The sequence below is a fragment of the Notechis scutatus genome, chromosome 4 (assembly GCF_049901735.1).
Source record: "Notechis scutatus isolate UNSWTSFEM ecotype Mainland chromosome 4, rNotScu1.2, whole genome shotgun sequence".
NCBI classification, from domain to species: Eukaryota; Metazoa; Chordata; class Lepidosauria; order Squamata; family Elapidae; genus Notechis; species Notechis scutatus.
The window spans coordinates 153633934-153652354 of NC_142012.1; the positions used below are offsets into that span (position 1 = coordinate 153633934).

An 18421-nucleotide genomic window follows, 5' to 3' on the forward strand; every position below is an offset into this window, starting at 1 on the left:
GGCAAATCTTAGAGTCTTCTAAGCAAGATTCCATTATATCAAAGTTGTGTCTTCCTGAAGAAGGTTGGCATAGTGGATTATAGTGCCACAAAGATAGAAAAGCCTTAAGCCTTAAGAATGGAGGGTGGTATAAAGAACATGGTTTTTGTGGTATTCAGTTGTGGTGGCACAGTGGTTAGAATGCAGTATTGCAGGTTAATTCTGCTACTGCCAGCAGTTCAATCCTGACCAGTTCAGCCTTCCATCCTTCTGAAGTCAGTAAAATTAAAAACTAGATTGTTGGGGGCAATATACTCTGTAAACCGGTCCGCGGAACAACTCCTACCGGGCCGCTGGCTTGCTGGGCGCCGCCATCTTTTTTTGATGAAAACGTGCTTCCGGTGAGCTTTCTACCCGGAAAAGCTCACCGGAAGCACTTTTTCATGAAAAAGATGGCGGCGCCCAGCAAGCCAGCGGCCCGGTAGGAGTTGTTCCGCGGACCGGTTTACAGAGTATATTGCCCCCAACAATCTAGTTTCTAATTTTACTGACTTCAGAAGGATGGAAGGCTGAACTGGTCAGGACTGAACTGCTGGCAGTAGCAGAATTAACCTGCAATACTGCATTCTAACCACTGTGCCACCACAACTGAATACCACAAAAACCATGTTCTTTATACCACCCTCCATTCTTAAGGCTTAAGGCTTTTCTATCTTTGTGGCACTATAATCCACTATGCCAACCTTCTTCAGGAAGACACAACTTTGATATAATGGAATCTTGCTTAGAAGACTCTAAGATTTGCCAAAGTGCTTTGCCCAAGCCAGCTATTGAAAATTGAAAATGGTGAGGTCACCGGAAGCACTTTTTCATCAAAAAAAGATGGCGGCGCCCAGCTGATGCCGGTACTGGGCTGCGGCGCCCAGCTGATGCCGGTACCGGGCTGCGGCGTCAAAAAGGTTGGGGATCACTGCTATAAAGCACTACAAAATAGTATACAAGTCTAAGTGCTATTACTATTGTTATCTCTTTTCCTAAAAGTAGTAAATGTTTGGAACCCAACAGCTTTAGCCTGGCACCCATTCACTCCCTGTTGAGAAACTTAAACTTGCCCCAGATTATGCAGAACTTTTAAGACTGTGTCCAGGAATGTATTCTGGATTGGTCAACTATATATGGAGCTTCCAACTTTAAATTCCCAGTTTTGTGGGTGGGACCAGTATAGAATATACCATTAACGTTAGAGCAAGAAAAACAATGTCTTGTGGTTGCCCATGTTCAAAAAGTGAAAGAAGCCTATATCAGGCCATCATACTCCAGAGAAACTCAGATAGGCTCCAAGTCTAATGAGACAATAAAATTCGATGGCACAGCACTCATATCCATGTCAAAGTAGATGAGTTCCATCCTACTGCCCAAGCTCCTTAGCTTTTTCTATACACAGAAGTGAACTTGTATCTGTCAACTTCAAACTGAACTTGGTAGAAGCCATTTTCCTGTTCCTCAGTTGCCACACAGAGGGGGAAGGGAAGAAGGAGGTTGGAATGTTTTACTAGACAGAACAGAGAGCTTTTTCGTGGAAACCAAGGTCATCTCTACTGGTAACAGATAAGGTCAGGGAAGGAGTGCCTAGAGAGCCCACCAATTGACATGACCTGTGACACTTGGGAATGGGATTATTTCTTATTTAATTATACTGAAACCGTAGGAATTATTTAGAGTTGGTTTTCCTTTAACCAGTGCCTATATGATGTACTTAATAAAGGAGTTCTTTGAGGAGGGGTCTAATCTCAGAGTTCTGGTTTGCTTGGGTTCCTTAGTTGGAGCCTTTACAGCATTACCCAGAGGTATCAGAAAGATCAGTGAATTTGCAGCAGATTTCATTGCAGCACCCTGATTTGTTTCACTGCATTGGTCTTTGCTATGACACACAAATTGGCTTCAATAGTATTACTCAGCAAACATTTCATTGGGCCTCAAAATTTTGCGCAACCTATTTTTTTTTCACTGCCTCGCTGCTGCACAAGCATTTTTTGCATTTCCTGCTATCTTTTGGATTCATCCTGACACCAACCATATTAAGAACCTTCCTTCTTTCTTTTGACAAATATTCCGACAAGGCATAAGGAATAGAGTATAATGAACTCTCTTCTATTCCACTTGTTCTTTTGTCAGTTCTCTGAATTTCATTTATAAGCTTCCCTCTTTTTCCCTCTAATGGTATAAATTATAGCTGTGACTCACTCTTGGCTCTTTTTTTTCTCTGGCCCTCCTCCCATCCTCAGACAACTCTTTAATAATTAACAATGAAATTTCCTTGCATTTGATACTATAAATAAAATCTCCTTTGCCTAGAAAAATAAATCTTCTGAAAACAGAAAATAGTTTGCATTTTCATAGCCTTGAAATGATACCTGGACTAACAGCATGACTCCGTGAAAGGTAGCCTCCTGAAATAACAGTGGTATTAACTTTATAATTGCTGGCATAGCATATTTAACCAAAAAATATAAGGCATTTAGTTCAGAGGTGGTATTCAGCAGGTTCTGACCAGTTCTGGAGAACCGCTAGTGGAAATTTTGAGTAGTTCGGAGAACCGGCAAATCCCACCTCTGATTGGAGATTTTACAGTATCCTTCCCCTGCCACACCCACCAAGCCACTCGCACAGAACCGGTAGTTAAAAAAATTGAATCTTTTCTTTTTTTTCTTTTTTCTTTTTCTTATAAAATACATTGTGTAATTTTAGAATGTACTAAACAGAATCCCAATGCAAGTTATGTATTATATTAAGTATTATAAATTTAGGGGAAAGAGTTAAAGGCGTCATACTCCAATCAGTGTACAGGAGAAGTTTTGTCTAAAGAGAAAAGATAAATGGATAACTGGAAACAGAACAGACAAAGAATAATAAGTATTATGATTTGAACTGAGATGAGATAAATAAAATAAAACTAAGAAAGTTAAAAGAGGAGAGAAGCTATATAGAAAATTGAAAATGGTAATAAGATATGGAACTGTATATAAAATGAATATGAATTTGAATTTGTGTCTGTATGAAGAGTTGTAACCCAGGATCAAGCAGCTTTCAGAAAAGATGTTTTATGTTTTTATGTTTTATGTTTTGTTTGTTTGTGTATTGTCTTTGAAAATCAATAAAATAGTTTAAAAAAAAATTGAATCCCACAAAAATTGAATTCAGTTGTATACAAAGCTAACTTTTCTTAATGGTGACCTCTGTTAGGATTTTTATTGTTTTCCATACTGTGTGAATCAGGGGTGGGATTCAAACGGTATTACTACCAGTTCAGTGAGAGTGCATTTTGCTGCGCGCACGTGTACAGCATTGCCAAAAAAACATCAGCTGTGCCGCCCAGACAGCTGACAAGCGCTGCGCGCAAATGCGCAGCATTTGAAACTCATCTTCTTTCCTGCTTTTTCAACCTCAGCTGTGCCGCGCAAAGCAGCTGAGGTTGAAAAAGCAGTAAATAAAGGACAGCCAAAAGCCCGGGTAGGTGGGTGGGCCAAACAGATGACCAAAAGGTCGTCTCAGAGAACCGGTTTGGTGTCAGCTGCTCTTCAGAGCTACTGGTTCTAAAGAACCAGGCCGAACTGGTAGCATCCCTCCCAGGTATGAATCCAAAAAAGCCCCTGAAGACTTAGATCAGTGTTCTTCAACCTTGGCAGTTTTAAGATGTATGGATTTCAACTCCCAGAATTCCATGGGCCAGCATGTTGGCTGAGGAATTTTGGGGATTGAAGTCCATAGGTCTTAAAGTGATCAAGGTTGGGAAACATGAATTTGTATGTTTCTTCAGGCATGGGGCCTACAGGCTAGATGAGTCTGTCAATACGCTTTTTTTTCTTGACATGATTGTGGATATATGGATTGAGATAGTTGTCCTTGGGCACCATTATCTCATTACTTTGTATTGTTATTCATTATTATTTTTCTGCTTTGTTTTCTGCTGTTTTAATTGTATGTTTGCCACCCACAGTCACGATTATGAAATGGGTATACAAAACAGACAAATTAAGAGATCCATCAGGTTACCCATCATAAGAAACCCAACCAAATAACAAAAGAATTCCTATAACAGCTGAAAAATATGCCATAGGATACCAGTCCCCTTCTGCAACTTCAGGCTATGCCCTCTATTATCTGACTGTCTCCTAGGCAGCATCTCTTTCCTCCAAGATCATTCCTTCATACCTTTACAATATCAGTTTGATAGCTGGGAGCAAAGCTGGGAGCTTTGTTGACGATGAAATAAGTAAGGCCAAACCAACCTGATGCTTAACATTAAAACCATCACAATAACAAACTAATGTTATGTCAACAGGCAATGCCAATCCACAAATAGGAGAAAAAGAAAGCTTGGCTTCAGTCATTGTGGATGCTCCATCGCTCAAGGTTTTTAAGAAGAGATTGGACAACCACTTGTACAGGGTTTTCTGCTTGAACAGAAGTTGGACTAGAAGTCCTCCAAGGAATAACAAAGCTCTGTTATTTTGTTATTCTGTTACATTGAAGGAGCAACTGAGTTTATCTTCCTAAGCTCAAAAAGTCACAGGAATGGTGCAGATGGCCATGAAATAAAAATATGTTCTGCATCTTGGGAGAATGATAATAGCACAGAGAGATATCACATTGACCAAAAAGACTTATAGTCTCCAGCCAGGGTATTCTCAGTGTAACACAGGGCTATCAAAACTGGGTCATCGGAGAGGCTGAGTGAAGGAGAATGGATGCTTTTTAATTGTGATGCTAGAAAAAAAAGGGCTCAGGGTATCTTGTGCCACAAAAAGAACAAATCATTCAGTAATAGAGGATGTTAAAACAGACTGCTGACTGAAATCACTAATAAGGAATCTGGAACCTAAATGTTTTGGGTAAATAATGTGAATGAAAGAGTCACTGGAAAGAAAAACATGAAGGCGATTGAAAAAAAGGTCAACGGAATACAAGATGGTTAAATATATCAGTGGTATGGTGGCTCACAATAGTTGTAGCTTTGGTCAAAATCATGAAAATAGCATCATGGGGTTATTTTTTATTTATTTATTTGATTTGTCAATCGCTTACAAGATAATAGGTATAAGTATAAACATGAATAAGAATAGAAGAAATAGGTACGAATAAATGGGGACAATAGGACAGGGATGATAGGCATGATTGTGCACTTATGCACGTCCCTTACAGACCTCTTAGGAATGGGATGAGGTCAATAGTGGATACTTTAAGGTTAAAGGATGGGGTTTGAGGATGTAAGAACAGAGTCAGGTAATACATTCCAGGCATTGACCACTCTGTTGCTGAAGTTGTACTTTCTGCAATCAAGTTTAGAGCAGTTTACATTGAGTTTTTATCTGTTGTGTGCTCTTGTATTGTTGCGGTTGAAGCTGAATTAGTCATTGACTGGTAGGACATTGTAGCAGACAATTTTGTGTACTACGCTTAAGTCCAACCATAAGCGGCGTAGTTCAAGGTTGTCCAAGCCCAAAATTTCAAGCCTGGTGATATAGGGTATTCTGTTGCGAGCAGAGGAGTGTAGTACTCTTCTTGTGAAATACTTCAGGACTTGCTCAATTGTATTAATGTCCGATATACAGTGTGGATTCCAGACAGATGAGCTGTATTCGAGTATTGGTCTAGCAAAAGGTTTGTATGCTCTAGTTAGTAATTCAATATTACCAGAGGAGAAGCTTTGTAAGATTAGATTTACAACTCTTAATGTCTTTTTGGCAGTGCTGTTACAGTGAGCTCTGGCACTTAGGTCATTTGATATGAGTACTCCAAGTTTATATTACAAGCTCCACCATTTCCTGCATGCATTGAATGTTCTGACACAAGTTCAAAATGTGTTTTGTTATTCTTCCTCTTTCCTCCCATTCCTGCTCAGGTGTGATGTGAACTGGATCTGAGTTGAGGGGAGGATGGAAAAAGTTGGCTAGACCTGAAGCTCATGGAGAACAGTTAAAAGGACACCTTCCTAAACTGCATAGTGCTAATGGCGTATAGGCTGCTTCTTGAGCACTGTGTTGGACTAGCAGAGCCTGTGAAAAAACTCAAACATTCACTCGCTAATAATCCTGGTAAATGATGTGTACTGAATTAAGGGAAGATGGAAGCAACTGAGCAACTGAATAACAGTGGTTGTCTTCTGGATGAAAATACAGGTTGAAATCTACCTTTGGATATATTGAAAGTACAATAAATGATGTCACTTGATTCAAAGATGTGTGAAATTTGCTAGATAACTGATTCCATATAGTGGTTTGGAAAGGGCAAAATAGACTATTGGTTGCAAAATTCAGCTTTCTCAAAACTATTTTTTGGGTGAAGCAGAATGCTTGACTTACTATATGAATAGCATTTTGTCTAGCAAAAGTGCAGGAGGGAACTTCAGAAAAATTGAGCTGAAGCTATTATAACTGAATTTTATCTATGTGTGTGCATGTGTATGTGTGTTTCTATCAATGTTGAAATTTTATTATACTCGGTAAAATTAAATTATGTGTCACAGCTAACAATTTTGATTTTTTCCCTCTTAAAATTAGTATTAGGGGAAAAAAAATCTCCTTCATTATAAACACATTGCTGCCATCTATAATGGTTTTGTGATTGATATCTTTGGCAGTCTTTTAAACACCAATCCTTCATCTGGGTTTGAAGAGCAATGGGGGCACCTCTCTCTTAGTTAGGTCATCCATTTTTACCTGCCAATACAGTTTGATGAGCTTGCTGGTATGCTGATCTCTTCCTCCAGACAGCCAGTACGTGTAGTCAGCAATCATGGTGCTTCTAGTGACACAAGAGAATTAGAAGATGGAACATAAATTAAAGGACAGCAAAAAGATAAACAAGAACACACAAATGTAATGTGCATGGCCCATGGCATATAAACTATGGAACTAACTGAGCAGGAGATAGAAGATCTCCTGTGCAAAAACTGAGCCATTGAATTGGCTCTCTTGCTCTGTCCCATTGTCAATGGAGAAAGTGTAGCAATAGGACGTAACTGAAAGGATATCCACCATTCATGCTGACTTGATGGGCAGCTTTTGTCTTTTCTCCCGCTAAACTAGAGAACAATTTCTAGCCATGTGTGGACAAAAAATTGTCCAAACATGGCTAACCTGGGAAAATCTCTGTATGCTGGTGGCACGCAACTATAGATGACCTGCTCATATGGTGAACAGCTTTCTTTGATGGCTTCCTAGTAGTTGTGAAGGGGACTGGGAGGTTGTCATTTCCTGCTGTTCTTTAATTGAACCACTGGATATCCCATGATGAACCAAATAGAGTATAGTGTAGTGTAGTGTAGTGTAGTATGGTATGGTAGGGTAGGATAGGGTAGGGTAGAGTAGAATAGAATAGAATAGAATAGAATAGAATAGAATAGAATAGAATAGAATAGAATAGAATAGAATAGATTGAATACCATCTCTGACAGATGGCAGTTCAGTCTCTTCTTGAAATAGTGTTAGCACAACCAGTAATAGCACCATCTTTTCTTTCCCTTTTTCATCATCCCAAGGGAGGGACAAATTTTACAACAGAGAAAAAATGCAGGCACAAAGAAAGAATTCTTAAAGAAAACCCATTTGTATAACTCATGTTTCCATCAGGACCCAATTAAGCTTATCATGTGAATAAGGTAACTGGAAAATAGGAAATTTACTTTCTTTAACGTTCAGCAAAATCTGGCTGTGAGATCTTATGTTTGGGATCTTAGCTCAGGGACATTAGGCTTAAGAGAGGGTTGACATTTGAGGTTATCTCAGGTTTGATTATGGGATCCAAGATTATGTTTTGAGCTTTGAGAACTTTATTTTATTTATGAAAGTATAGTTTTTGGACCTATTCCACATCACTCTAACAAAACAAATACTTTAGATGGTGGTAACTGAACACAGACCAAAAATAGGAACAGGAAGTGTTAACCAAGGATGTAGGAAGCCTTGGGCTTCCTGATTGCACTCCAAGTCATGCAATTTTCCACAAGTGTTCAATGGGACCATAATAAACCTCTCAAATCCAAAATAGCCCTCTTCCCAAGATAATTCCTTCTTCCTCAAAAGTCCCTGTCCCAGTCCACTTGACAGCATTCTTCTGTTCATTTTTGACAACCTAGGTCCTCCTCCTACTCACCGCCTTTGCCCATCTCTATCAAAAGGACCTGTTTATAATAGCGTATCTTTATAGCTGTGCTTATCATAATCAATAACCGCCATGGAAACACAGACTTATGAGATAGCAAAGATGTGAGTCATTATTCTCCTAGCAGGTGATACATGTCTCTACATGTGTTGTGAATATGCAGGAATTTTGTTTAAACCCCTTTCCCCCCAGTGTTTTATTTTGCTTCACTTTTAAGTACTTAGGGACCCATTGCATTGCATACAGGCAGAATTTTTGTACACACAGATTCACAGTGTGATGATGGTGTCAGAGAACAACTCAACCTTGTGGCAAAGTCAAATGTAGTTCATCTTTGATTACATTACAGTAGTAGTTATGGAATGGACCGATGGGAGGAAGGGAGAGAGATGCTGCAAATGCTGCAACTAATTAAATATGCTTTAGTATCCCAAGTGTTGTAACAACTGCCAGTTCCTCTTATTAGACTGGGAGGATATTAAAAACTATTGTGCAGTGGATATTAATGCAAGCTTTAACAGACTTCAGAAAATCACTTCGCTTTTTATGGTAACTCCTCCAATACTCCTCTCAGTTTCTTTCTCTCTGGAGGTTCCAAATCCAATTAAATGCAACTAGATGTAATTCCAAATTGTCACTTTAATCAATTAAACATATAATAATCTTGTGTGTCTAATTACTAGCACAAAAAGTTTATTTGTTGATGTTTTCCTATCAGCATGCAGTTTCCCCATCTCTCTCCTGCCCACCCTGTTTCATCACCAATGTATTTATTGCTCCTTGACATTACTGTAAATTGACTCTGGAAGTCTCTCTCTAGTTAAAAACTCTAATCCCAGGCCAGTAGTAATCCTACTCCAGGACATGTTTTCACAAGATGCATTATGTTCTTAATGAGATATAGCCAATTGAAAATAAAGGAAATGGAGGATTTAAATCACAAACAGTTCAAAGTCATTTGGGTGTTATGGAAGAGGAATGCTACAGTGATACTCTGGATAGTTATTCCCGCAATGGTGACTCTTAGAAGTGCTTCATCTCCCAGTCAACATTTCCAAAAGATGTTTGGAGTTGAAGTGTTTTTTTTCCCCCAACTTCTGGATTTGGAGGAAGGTAGATGTGTAATAATTTTTCCAGTTGCTACTTATGGCTGTGAAATGTGGATTCTGAAAAAGGCAGATAGGAGAAGGGTAGATACCTTTGAATTGTGGTGCTGGAGGCAACTATTACAAATCCCATGGACTGCAAAAATAGCACTTAGCAACAGCACTTAGATTCATATACCACTTCATAGTACTTTACAGCCCTCTCTAACTGGCTTACAGAGTCAGCATATTGCCCCCAATAATCTAGGCAGTGGTGGGATTCAATTTTTTTTTACTACTGGTTCTGTGGGCATGGCTTGGTGGGCGTGGCAGGGGAAGGATACTGTAAAATCTCCAGTCAGAGGTGATATTTGCCGGTTCTCCGAACTACTCAAAATTTCCACTACCAGTTCTCCAGAACTGGTTAGAACCTGCTGAATACCACCTCTGAATCTGGGTCTTCATTTTATCAACCTTGGAAGGATGGAAGACTAAGTCAACTTTGAGCCAGTCAGGATTGAACTGCTGACAGTTGGCAGAGTTAGCTTGCAATACTACTTTCTAACCACTGTGCCACCACAGCTCATGACATAAAATAACAAAGAAGTCCTAGACCAAACTTCACCCAAAATATCACTTGAAGCCAAGATCTCCAAGCAGAAGTTGTCATACTTTGGTCAAGTCTTGCAAGGTGACTCACTCATATGAGTCTCATGTGTGCCCTGCCAAAACCATTTAATTGATTTTGGTTGGCAGAGATAAATTAGAAATCGTGCTGGGAGTGATCAGTAGAAAAAGGAGAAGGGACCGCCCTAGTGCCCATTGGCTGCACACTATAAAGGATGACATTGGGGTGACTAGGGTAGATCTGAAGGAGGTGGTATGAGACAGAGGGACATAGAGAATGCTGATCCATAGAGTGGGTAAGGATTGGACATAACTGAATGGCCGATGATGAATGATAAGTTCTGTAACAGAATGGGGAAATAGATCCTGCTACCAGAACTTTTAGCAGCTTTAGCTATTTTGACCAAGGATGGGGATGCTGATCAGAAACTTTGAGAGATCCATGGTTCTCCTTGCCTACTCTCTCTATGATTTATGTACTGTAGGTAAATCACCACTTTGTTAGAAACCTTAACCATTCTAAGTCTCATGTGTGCCCTGCCAAAACCATTTAATTGATTTTGGTTGGCAGAGATAAATTAGAAATAGAACATACTGTAGCCCTAATGCTAACCAAAAAGGTTTTGAGCACAGCTGGGGGTCTAGGAAGGCTCACCATTCTAACCATCAAACAAAGGAGGAATGATCCATAAATGGTGTGGTTGGTACCCATATATTACATCCCCTGCTTCCAGTACACACATTAGTATAGGGCCGTTGATCCTCAAGAGTAATGTAGTAATAAGCACTTGACAATGCTGCCATCATCTATGCTGTGGTTTGCCGAAGATAGCAACATCTGTGGTTTAGTATTTATGAAACTGCAAACACAGAACAGTAATCATTACAACATGTTGTCAGCATTCCAAGTAATGTACCCATTGAAAACAGAACTCCGAGGCAGGTAGATTTCTCAAAGAACAATTTATTGGATACCTCATATTGGCACAGCTGGTGAAAGTCCTGTGGTTTTCACCTAATTAAAAAGTGAAATAGCATAGCAATAGCACTTAGACTTATATACCGCTTCACAGTGCTTTACAGTGCTTTACAGCCCTCTCTAAGCGGTTTACAGAGTCAGCATATTGCCCCCAACAATTTAGGTCCTCATTTTACCCAACTTGGAAGGATGGAAGGCTGAGTCAGTCTTGAGCTTAGTGAGATTTGAACTGCCAAATTGCAGCCAGCCAGCTGCCAGCCGAAGTAGCCTGCAGTATTGCACTCTAACCACTGCACCACTGTGGCTCACAGTTCCCCTTTCCCTCCTTGACAGGCATCAGTGACATTGTCCAACAGAGGTGCCAGCCAGTTGCTCATTACTCTACACCTCCTCTTCCCCACCATCTGTTGAAATGTCCTTGGTTCCCACAGGAAAACTTTTTGTTTAATTACAAAACTATTTTTCCCCGTCCCTTTCTTGTGGCAACCCTGAAGCTATAAAGATGGCCTCAGCCAGACTCGCTTCAGGGTTGACACATGTTTTTTATTGCATGTCAAGGGCTGCATTCTAAAAGTAGGCAGAAACATTTGGGGGAAACAGTTCTAGGAGTTCTAAGGATGGAAACGGGGGACTTAAACATCTGCAACGCTAAACCACCACAAATGTTGGTCTCATCCAGAAGTGATGGGCCCCAAATGTGCTAGAAGCCTCATGGAGATATTTTATAGTATAAAGACAGATTACAGTACACTATTAAATTCCAAACAATCGGAACTTCCAGTACTTGAAGAAGGGTTGACTTAGTCTCCAAGGTAAGATAAGAACCTGTGGCACACGGAGCCATTTATGCGGGCACGCAAGCCCCAGCCAAACTTACCTGCACTGCACATGTGCACACCTCCCAGCTGATTTGAGGCCTTTTTTGACTTCTCTGAGGCTCAAGGGAAGCCTTCCGGAAATACCAGAAGTGACAAAATGGGCCTGTTTTTTTGGCTTCCAAAGGCTGCAAAGGCTTCCCTCGAGCCCCCAGAAGGGTGAAAAAGGTCTCCCCTGGGCTCCAGCGGCCCTCCGGAGGCTGAAAATGGGCACTTCCGGTATTTCCGGAAGTGCCCATTTTTTGGCCTCCAGAGGCTGCAGAGGCTTCCCTCGAGCCTGAGGGAGGGTGAAAAAGGCCTCAAACGGGCTGAAAATCAGCTGGGAGGCACGCTCATGTGCAGTGTAGGTAAGGGGGTAGGGGTGTGTGTTGTGTGTGCATGCTCAGGGGGAGCAGGACACATTGCATTGTGGGTGTTGGCATGTCCACACTTTCAGCACACCACACCAAAAAGGTTTGCCATCACTGGACTAGAAAAACTTCAAGGTCACTTCCAGCCTTATGATTCCATGTCTATGTCTAAGGAACCACATGGCTATTTTTGTTGCCCCCTGAAATAAACAAGCACAGAAATAGATAATAGCATTCTCTTTAAAATGTACTGGTAGTACTAAGCAAGATTAGTAGAGAGTACTTGGTATAGTAGACCTGAAATCATAGACTTTGACATTTGGCATCCAAGGAAGATAAATATTACATTATCAGAATCTGTCTTGATTCATATTTTGGGATATTATATTAGTATAACGAAGCTCTAGTTTGGATGATCTAGAAGGAGTCCTTCAATTTTTGTGTTGGATAGTATGCACTAACCTATAATAGAGCTAGGTGGCTTGTGGCTGAGCACGAAGCAATGAAACAACTTAGGTGTGACTCACATACCTTTTCTGGGCTCCATAGATGCCTCAAATTAGAACATGCAAAGAAGAAGGGAAGTTTCAAGATGTCTTTTAACAGCACAAACACTTCCAGCTGGCATTATTTGGGAAAAGCTGTGAGTTATATAAATTGTTGTTAATTCATTACATAATCTGACACTTCCAAAGCAGCCATAGTTTTAAGATATTAAATTCTACAGATCTGTAGTCTCAAATGTCATCTCTCTCTTCACTCATTGTGGAATGAATGTTATTCTTTTGCCTCTGCCAAGTCACTCTGCTATTTGCCAAGTGAAATTAGTTGGGGCAGAATAAGCTAGTGGCTTGCTTTCTCCATATTTGCTGTTGGCAGCATAGGCTGCATCTTCTCATTCATTTCATTGATTTGCAAATGTAACATTTCTGTCTCTGAGTCGTGCAATAAAGCCATCCCACTTCTACAATGCAGGGTGAAAATTTATGTTGTAAAACAAATGGATCAACCTCAGAAGATGCTGCTACAAGTCAGCTGTCATTTTTATGGACAGACCCTAGACCTCTTAACAGACATGGCTCCATCCTTCTATTGCTTTCCAAGGTCTGTCTCAGAGAGTCTGGATAACAGGTTCTAGTCTTCAGCAAGAAGACAGCAACATGGTTCTCCTGGAACCCAAAACCACCCTTCCTCCCTTCAAAATGGTGCTATTGGTTTTATGCAATGAAATTACAGTTATAATGTTTCCAGACTAAACACCTTAACCCACATCTCTTGTGAGAACCACATGTAGGGAAATGTTATTAACAGCATTTATTTACTTACCAAATGTATACCCTCCCCCAACCAATTGACTATTGCATGAAGTCATGTGGAAAGATGCCAAAAATCTAATGTAAGCTTTCAACAAGGTTTTGACAAATTATGTCAGATTGTGTTAGTTAGAGCATGGGATACGATGGATGAAATCTTGTGAGAGCTTTATGATCTCACAAGTTTCAGATAATTTTGAAGAAGGCTTCTGAATTACTTGCCTGAGATGGTACTAGGTTCTTGTTTGTCAAGGAAATTATGTCCCTGTGCTCTAGAGGTGCCAATTGTGTGGTCATAATTAAAGAGTGGAAAGGCATTACAGCTGGGGCAGTGCACATAAAATTTATCAGGGTGGAAAGAATGAAGACCAAGTGGTTGATTTCTCAGCTTTTCATGAGGAGAATGAAAAGTTGAGGGATTCTTGGTGCTCTCTAAGCTTGGTTGTTTTCTTGCAGACATTTCATTATCCAAACTAGGTAACATCATCATCAAGAAACCCTCATTTCAACCCTGAACTACAAATATTCTTCTTTACTGGTCAAATGAAACGTTATACAGTTTCTGAAGGGTAGGAATACTAGCTGGTGATAATCATAGCACTGATAAGAAAAAGTATTGAAGATGGAAAGCTATGGAACTATTTCATGCAAAAGCTCATTACATTTTAGAACCACTGTATATCTTATAGTCCATTGTCCTAGGGAAGTGATTGGAAGTCTTGGGACTTTTGGATATTATTGAACTTCTCAATGTCTTGACATAGAATGGGTGATAAAAATAATGGAGTTCTAGTCCAATGCCATCTGGAGGGATAAAAGCTCAATTTTTGATTCAGTATACTGTGGAAACTCAGAAAGTGGGTTAATTTAAGTAATTCAATTAACCTGTTGTATGAATGGACTTCAAAGCAATTTCCAAGTAACTGAGATCAAGAAGATTCTAAAAACCTAAAACAAACCAAAACAAACACACTCAACAGTTTGATACAAAGTACTCTGGAAATTGATCTAGAAAAAAATTAACATGTTTTTTTTTTTTGGTAGAAGCAACAACAATTTTGTGTATTTTAGGACAATGAAGTTTGATCTGCATCATAGTTGAGCCTATGGGCTGCAGATAATGGATATTATTTGCTCTATGTTGCCACTGGGTGGAGTCAAGACCTATGATAGAAACTAGAGGGCACAATTACAAAGTTGGTATATTATCTTCTTCAGCTCATTTGCAGATGTAGATGGATATGCATTTTAATCAACAAAATTCTACGTTGTACTCCAGAGTGAAAGTTATATCATGCAGATCAGATGAGAGAAATTACATCTATGGTCACTAAAACAAGCTGTGTTAGTCTGTAAAATAAATTTTTCATAATAATAATTCATCACATGCCTTTACCTAGACACCATACAAAACTAAAGGAAACACAACAGTTCCAAAATTCCATCCAACAAATTTAGTTTGCAACTTACTAACCAACCCAGTAAAACTAATATATACAACTAAAACAAATTGAACCCAATAACTATACAAGAAGTGCCTTTTGTAGGCATACGTAGATTCTTAATGTAAAATAAATGCAACTTGAAAACTATCAATATTAATGAGATTAAGGTAAAATAACCAGGTTGTGCAATAATATATTAGTCAAATAGACTAATGATTTGGTAATGATTATGTGCCATCAAGTCATTTGGACTTCTTATGACGACATATACAGATTTTATCCGTGGTGATGTATCCCTAATTGGGTCTTTCAGGTGTTCCAACAGTGTGCTCATCATCACCATTGTAACTGAGTCCATCCATTTTGCTGCCGGTCATCCTCTTCTTCTCTTTCTTCCTTCTCCAGCATTAGGTCTTTTTTTTCAGAGAAGGTAGATCTTTGCATAATCTGTCCAAAGCACAGGAGTATAATTTAAATCTGGTTATTTGTGCCTCAAGTGTGAGCTCTGATGATCCATTGGTTGGTTTGCTTGGATGTAGGGGATATTCTCAGGAGTCTTCTCCAATACCAAATGTTAGAAGAATCAATACTTTTCCTTAAAAGTCATCATCTTTTCATATAGAACTGATTCCAGAGTCATAGACTCAAGGTCTACAAACTCCAAACCAGAAAAGAAAGAGAAACAGAAAAGGAGAGGAATGCAAAGAGCAAGCACAGCTGTAGAGAGAAACCAGTCCAGATATATATGTTTGTGTGTGTGTTTGTATGCATAAGAAAGTGAGACTGGAGGGTTAACTTGAAAAGCCCTATAATGTTATGAAATATAGGCCTAAATTGTCCCATTTTGGTCTATGATCAAGTGATGAAGTAAGGAATCAGGAATACTCATCAGACGACAATGGCAGCAAACTAAGTACAAAACAACCAGTGTGCAATAAAACCACAATTTATTTCCTCAATGCTTTCTAATCTCATAGATATTAATGTGATGAACATTTGTGACCCTTGCCACAAGATAAATCAAAAAGGTCCCAAGTCAGTTGATTATCAGTCAAGATCCTGAGATCACAAGCAGAAGAAATCGAGATAGTACAGGACTCTGAAGTTAAATGGGAGGAAACACAAAAAGAATGGGAAAGATAATCAAGCCACAACACAACAATCTTCATTAGAAGACTATCTCAGGAGAACTTGTATATATTGAAGTCAGTAATCAACAACTACCTACCTATCGATCTGTTCTTTTAATATTGTCTGCTATATTTTTGACACACTTTTCAGAGGTTTTCATTTCATTTTTTAAAAGCAATTTTCTTGCCAAAAAGCAGAATAAAAGTATTACATTTTAATACTTTTATTAAAGTTAGAACTTGAGATAACACTGGCTTGGAAAATGAAATGGAACTCTTTATCTCCTAACTCAGTCTTCTATTCATATCTAATGCATTCATTTTCACAGATCTTTGACTCCTTACCTGATGCTGTGCCTCTAAGGATCTGAAGCTGCTATCAGTAATTGGATGACCGGACCAGAGTTATCTATTTCCTGATTATATTTAGAAAGCTCTGTTTGTTCATCCTCATCTGTATCATGGCTACATCATTTACTATTTAACACTGAGCCTACCTTTCAAATAATCCTTTCTAGGCACAGCTGAAGGACTACTTTGTGCAGCAAAATATGTCTTGCAAGGTTCTAAGTCGCCTTATTTGGGCATTTGGTCTCTGAAGAAAGAAAGAAAGCTTTGAAGACATGCAAAAAAGGGCAATAAAGATGATCAGGGAGATGATAAGCCCTAGGAGAAAAGATTGGGGGGGGGGGAGAGGTTTAGTCTGTCAGCCCTGAAGCCATTTTGAAGCATCTTCAGGGCTGCCACAGCAAGGCCGGTTGGAGCTGTGGAAACGTGAGGGGGAGCTAGAGATAGCTGGGGGAGATGTATAGCCAAAACAACATTCTTCCCTGTGGGAGCCAAGGACGTTCTAACCAGGTGTTTGAAAGGCGTGGACGAAAGCCAGACAGAGTGCAGACTGTGACCTGATTGGACCATGTGATGGACATGTGACCTGGGGGGTGGGCGAGAACTTTGGGTTTTTGATTTGGGTGGGGAAAACTTTGGGGCCTTCAGAGTCGGGTTTTCACCAGCTGTGCCAATATGACATTCCTAATAAATTCTTACTTTGAGGAAACTCCAGGCCTCGGAGTTTGATTGTGTTGGGGATGTTACTTGGAACCTTGACATTCTCTTTAGACAAGGCATCTGATGAAGACAGGAGGAGTCACATGGAAGAAGAACACCCAACATCGCTTCTATTTTGACAGAATGCCGGATATGCAGCAAGCAGGAAGGCAAACACGAGTTGAATGTTAAGAGAGAAAAAATCTTCTACTGGAAACAACAATTGGATCTTGACTCAATCACCCAGAGAGATTATGCACTCTTCTTCATTGGATGTATGTGTCTAGGCAATCATCTAGGTGATTTAACATGGGATTCAAATATTGAGTAGAGGCATGATTGCAGAGGTTGAAATGGTCTCTTCCCCAAGTGGATGCAATTTTGTAAGGAATGATTGGATTTGATGACTTCAATGACACTGTCAGTGCTAGGTTTCTGAATTTAGGACTGACGGCATGTCCTCACCATTGTTTAATTGAATGGAACCTAGAGTGTGCCAGTCCTGCCAGATGAAACTGGCCAGGCAGACACCACAAGAGACAACTTTAATAGCAGACAGCACACAATGCTCTGAGTACAGATCGTGATTTCTCTCGCCCTACTTGAGGCCTATTTTAACCTTAAACCTTTGGTGGCAAAGCTTTTAAATCAGGGGTATCAAACTTGATTTCACTGAGGGCTGCTCAAGGTTGTGTTTGACCTCAGTAGAATAGTGGGTGGGGCATAGCCAGGGTGGGCGTGTCCCTCCCGAGATTCATTTTCACTGACAGAAGCACCAAGGGCCAGTCCTTCACTGTTTCCAGGGTGGGCCAGATCTAAGTAGCCTACGGGCCGGATCCAACGGCCAGGCCTTGAGCTTGACACCCCTGTTCTAAATCATATCTGCTTGTAAAAATAACTATTTAGGTTGCAGCTGTCTTTTTTTCTTTTTCCCTTCCCCTTATAGAATATAGAATAGAATTACAGAGTTGGAAGGGACCTTGGAGGTCTTCTAGTCCAACCGCATGCTTAGGCAGGAAATCCTACACCACTTCAGACAAATGGTTATCCAACATCTTTTTAAAAACTTCCAGCGTTGCAGCATTCACAACTTCTGGAGGCAAGTTGTTCCACTGATTAATTGTTCTGTCAGGAAATTTCTCCTTAGTTCTAAGTTGCTTCTCTCCTTGATGAGTTTCCTCCCATTGCTTCTTGTCCTGCCCTCAGGTGCTTTGGAGAATAGCTGGACTCCCTCTTCTTTGTGGCAGCCCCTAAGATATTGGAACACTGCTATCATGTCTCCCCTAGTCCTTCTTTTCATTAGGCTAGAGTAGACACACCCAGTTCCTGCAACCATTCTTCATATGTTTTAGCCTCCACTCCCCTAATCATCTTCCCCTTTCTTTCTCTTTCCTTTTCCCTTCCCCTCTTTCCTCTTCTCTTGTCTAT

The 18421-nt window shown here is 39.9% G+C and overlaps 1 protein-coding gene across 1 annotated transcript in view; it reads right to left on the reverse strand.

Annotated features, from left to right (window-relative positions):
* SPATA16 (spermatogenesis associated 16) overlaps positions 1-18421 on the reverse strand; it is a 213933-nt gene that overhangs the window by 94693 nt on the left and 100819 nt on the right. Inside the window, exon 4 of the mRNA XM_026668387.2 lies at positions 6699-6783. Within this exon, the coding sequence (XP_026524172.1) occupies positions 6699-6783 (85 nt within the window). The remainder of the gene's footprint in view (positions 1-6698; positions 6784-18421) is intronic.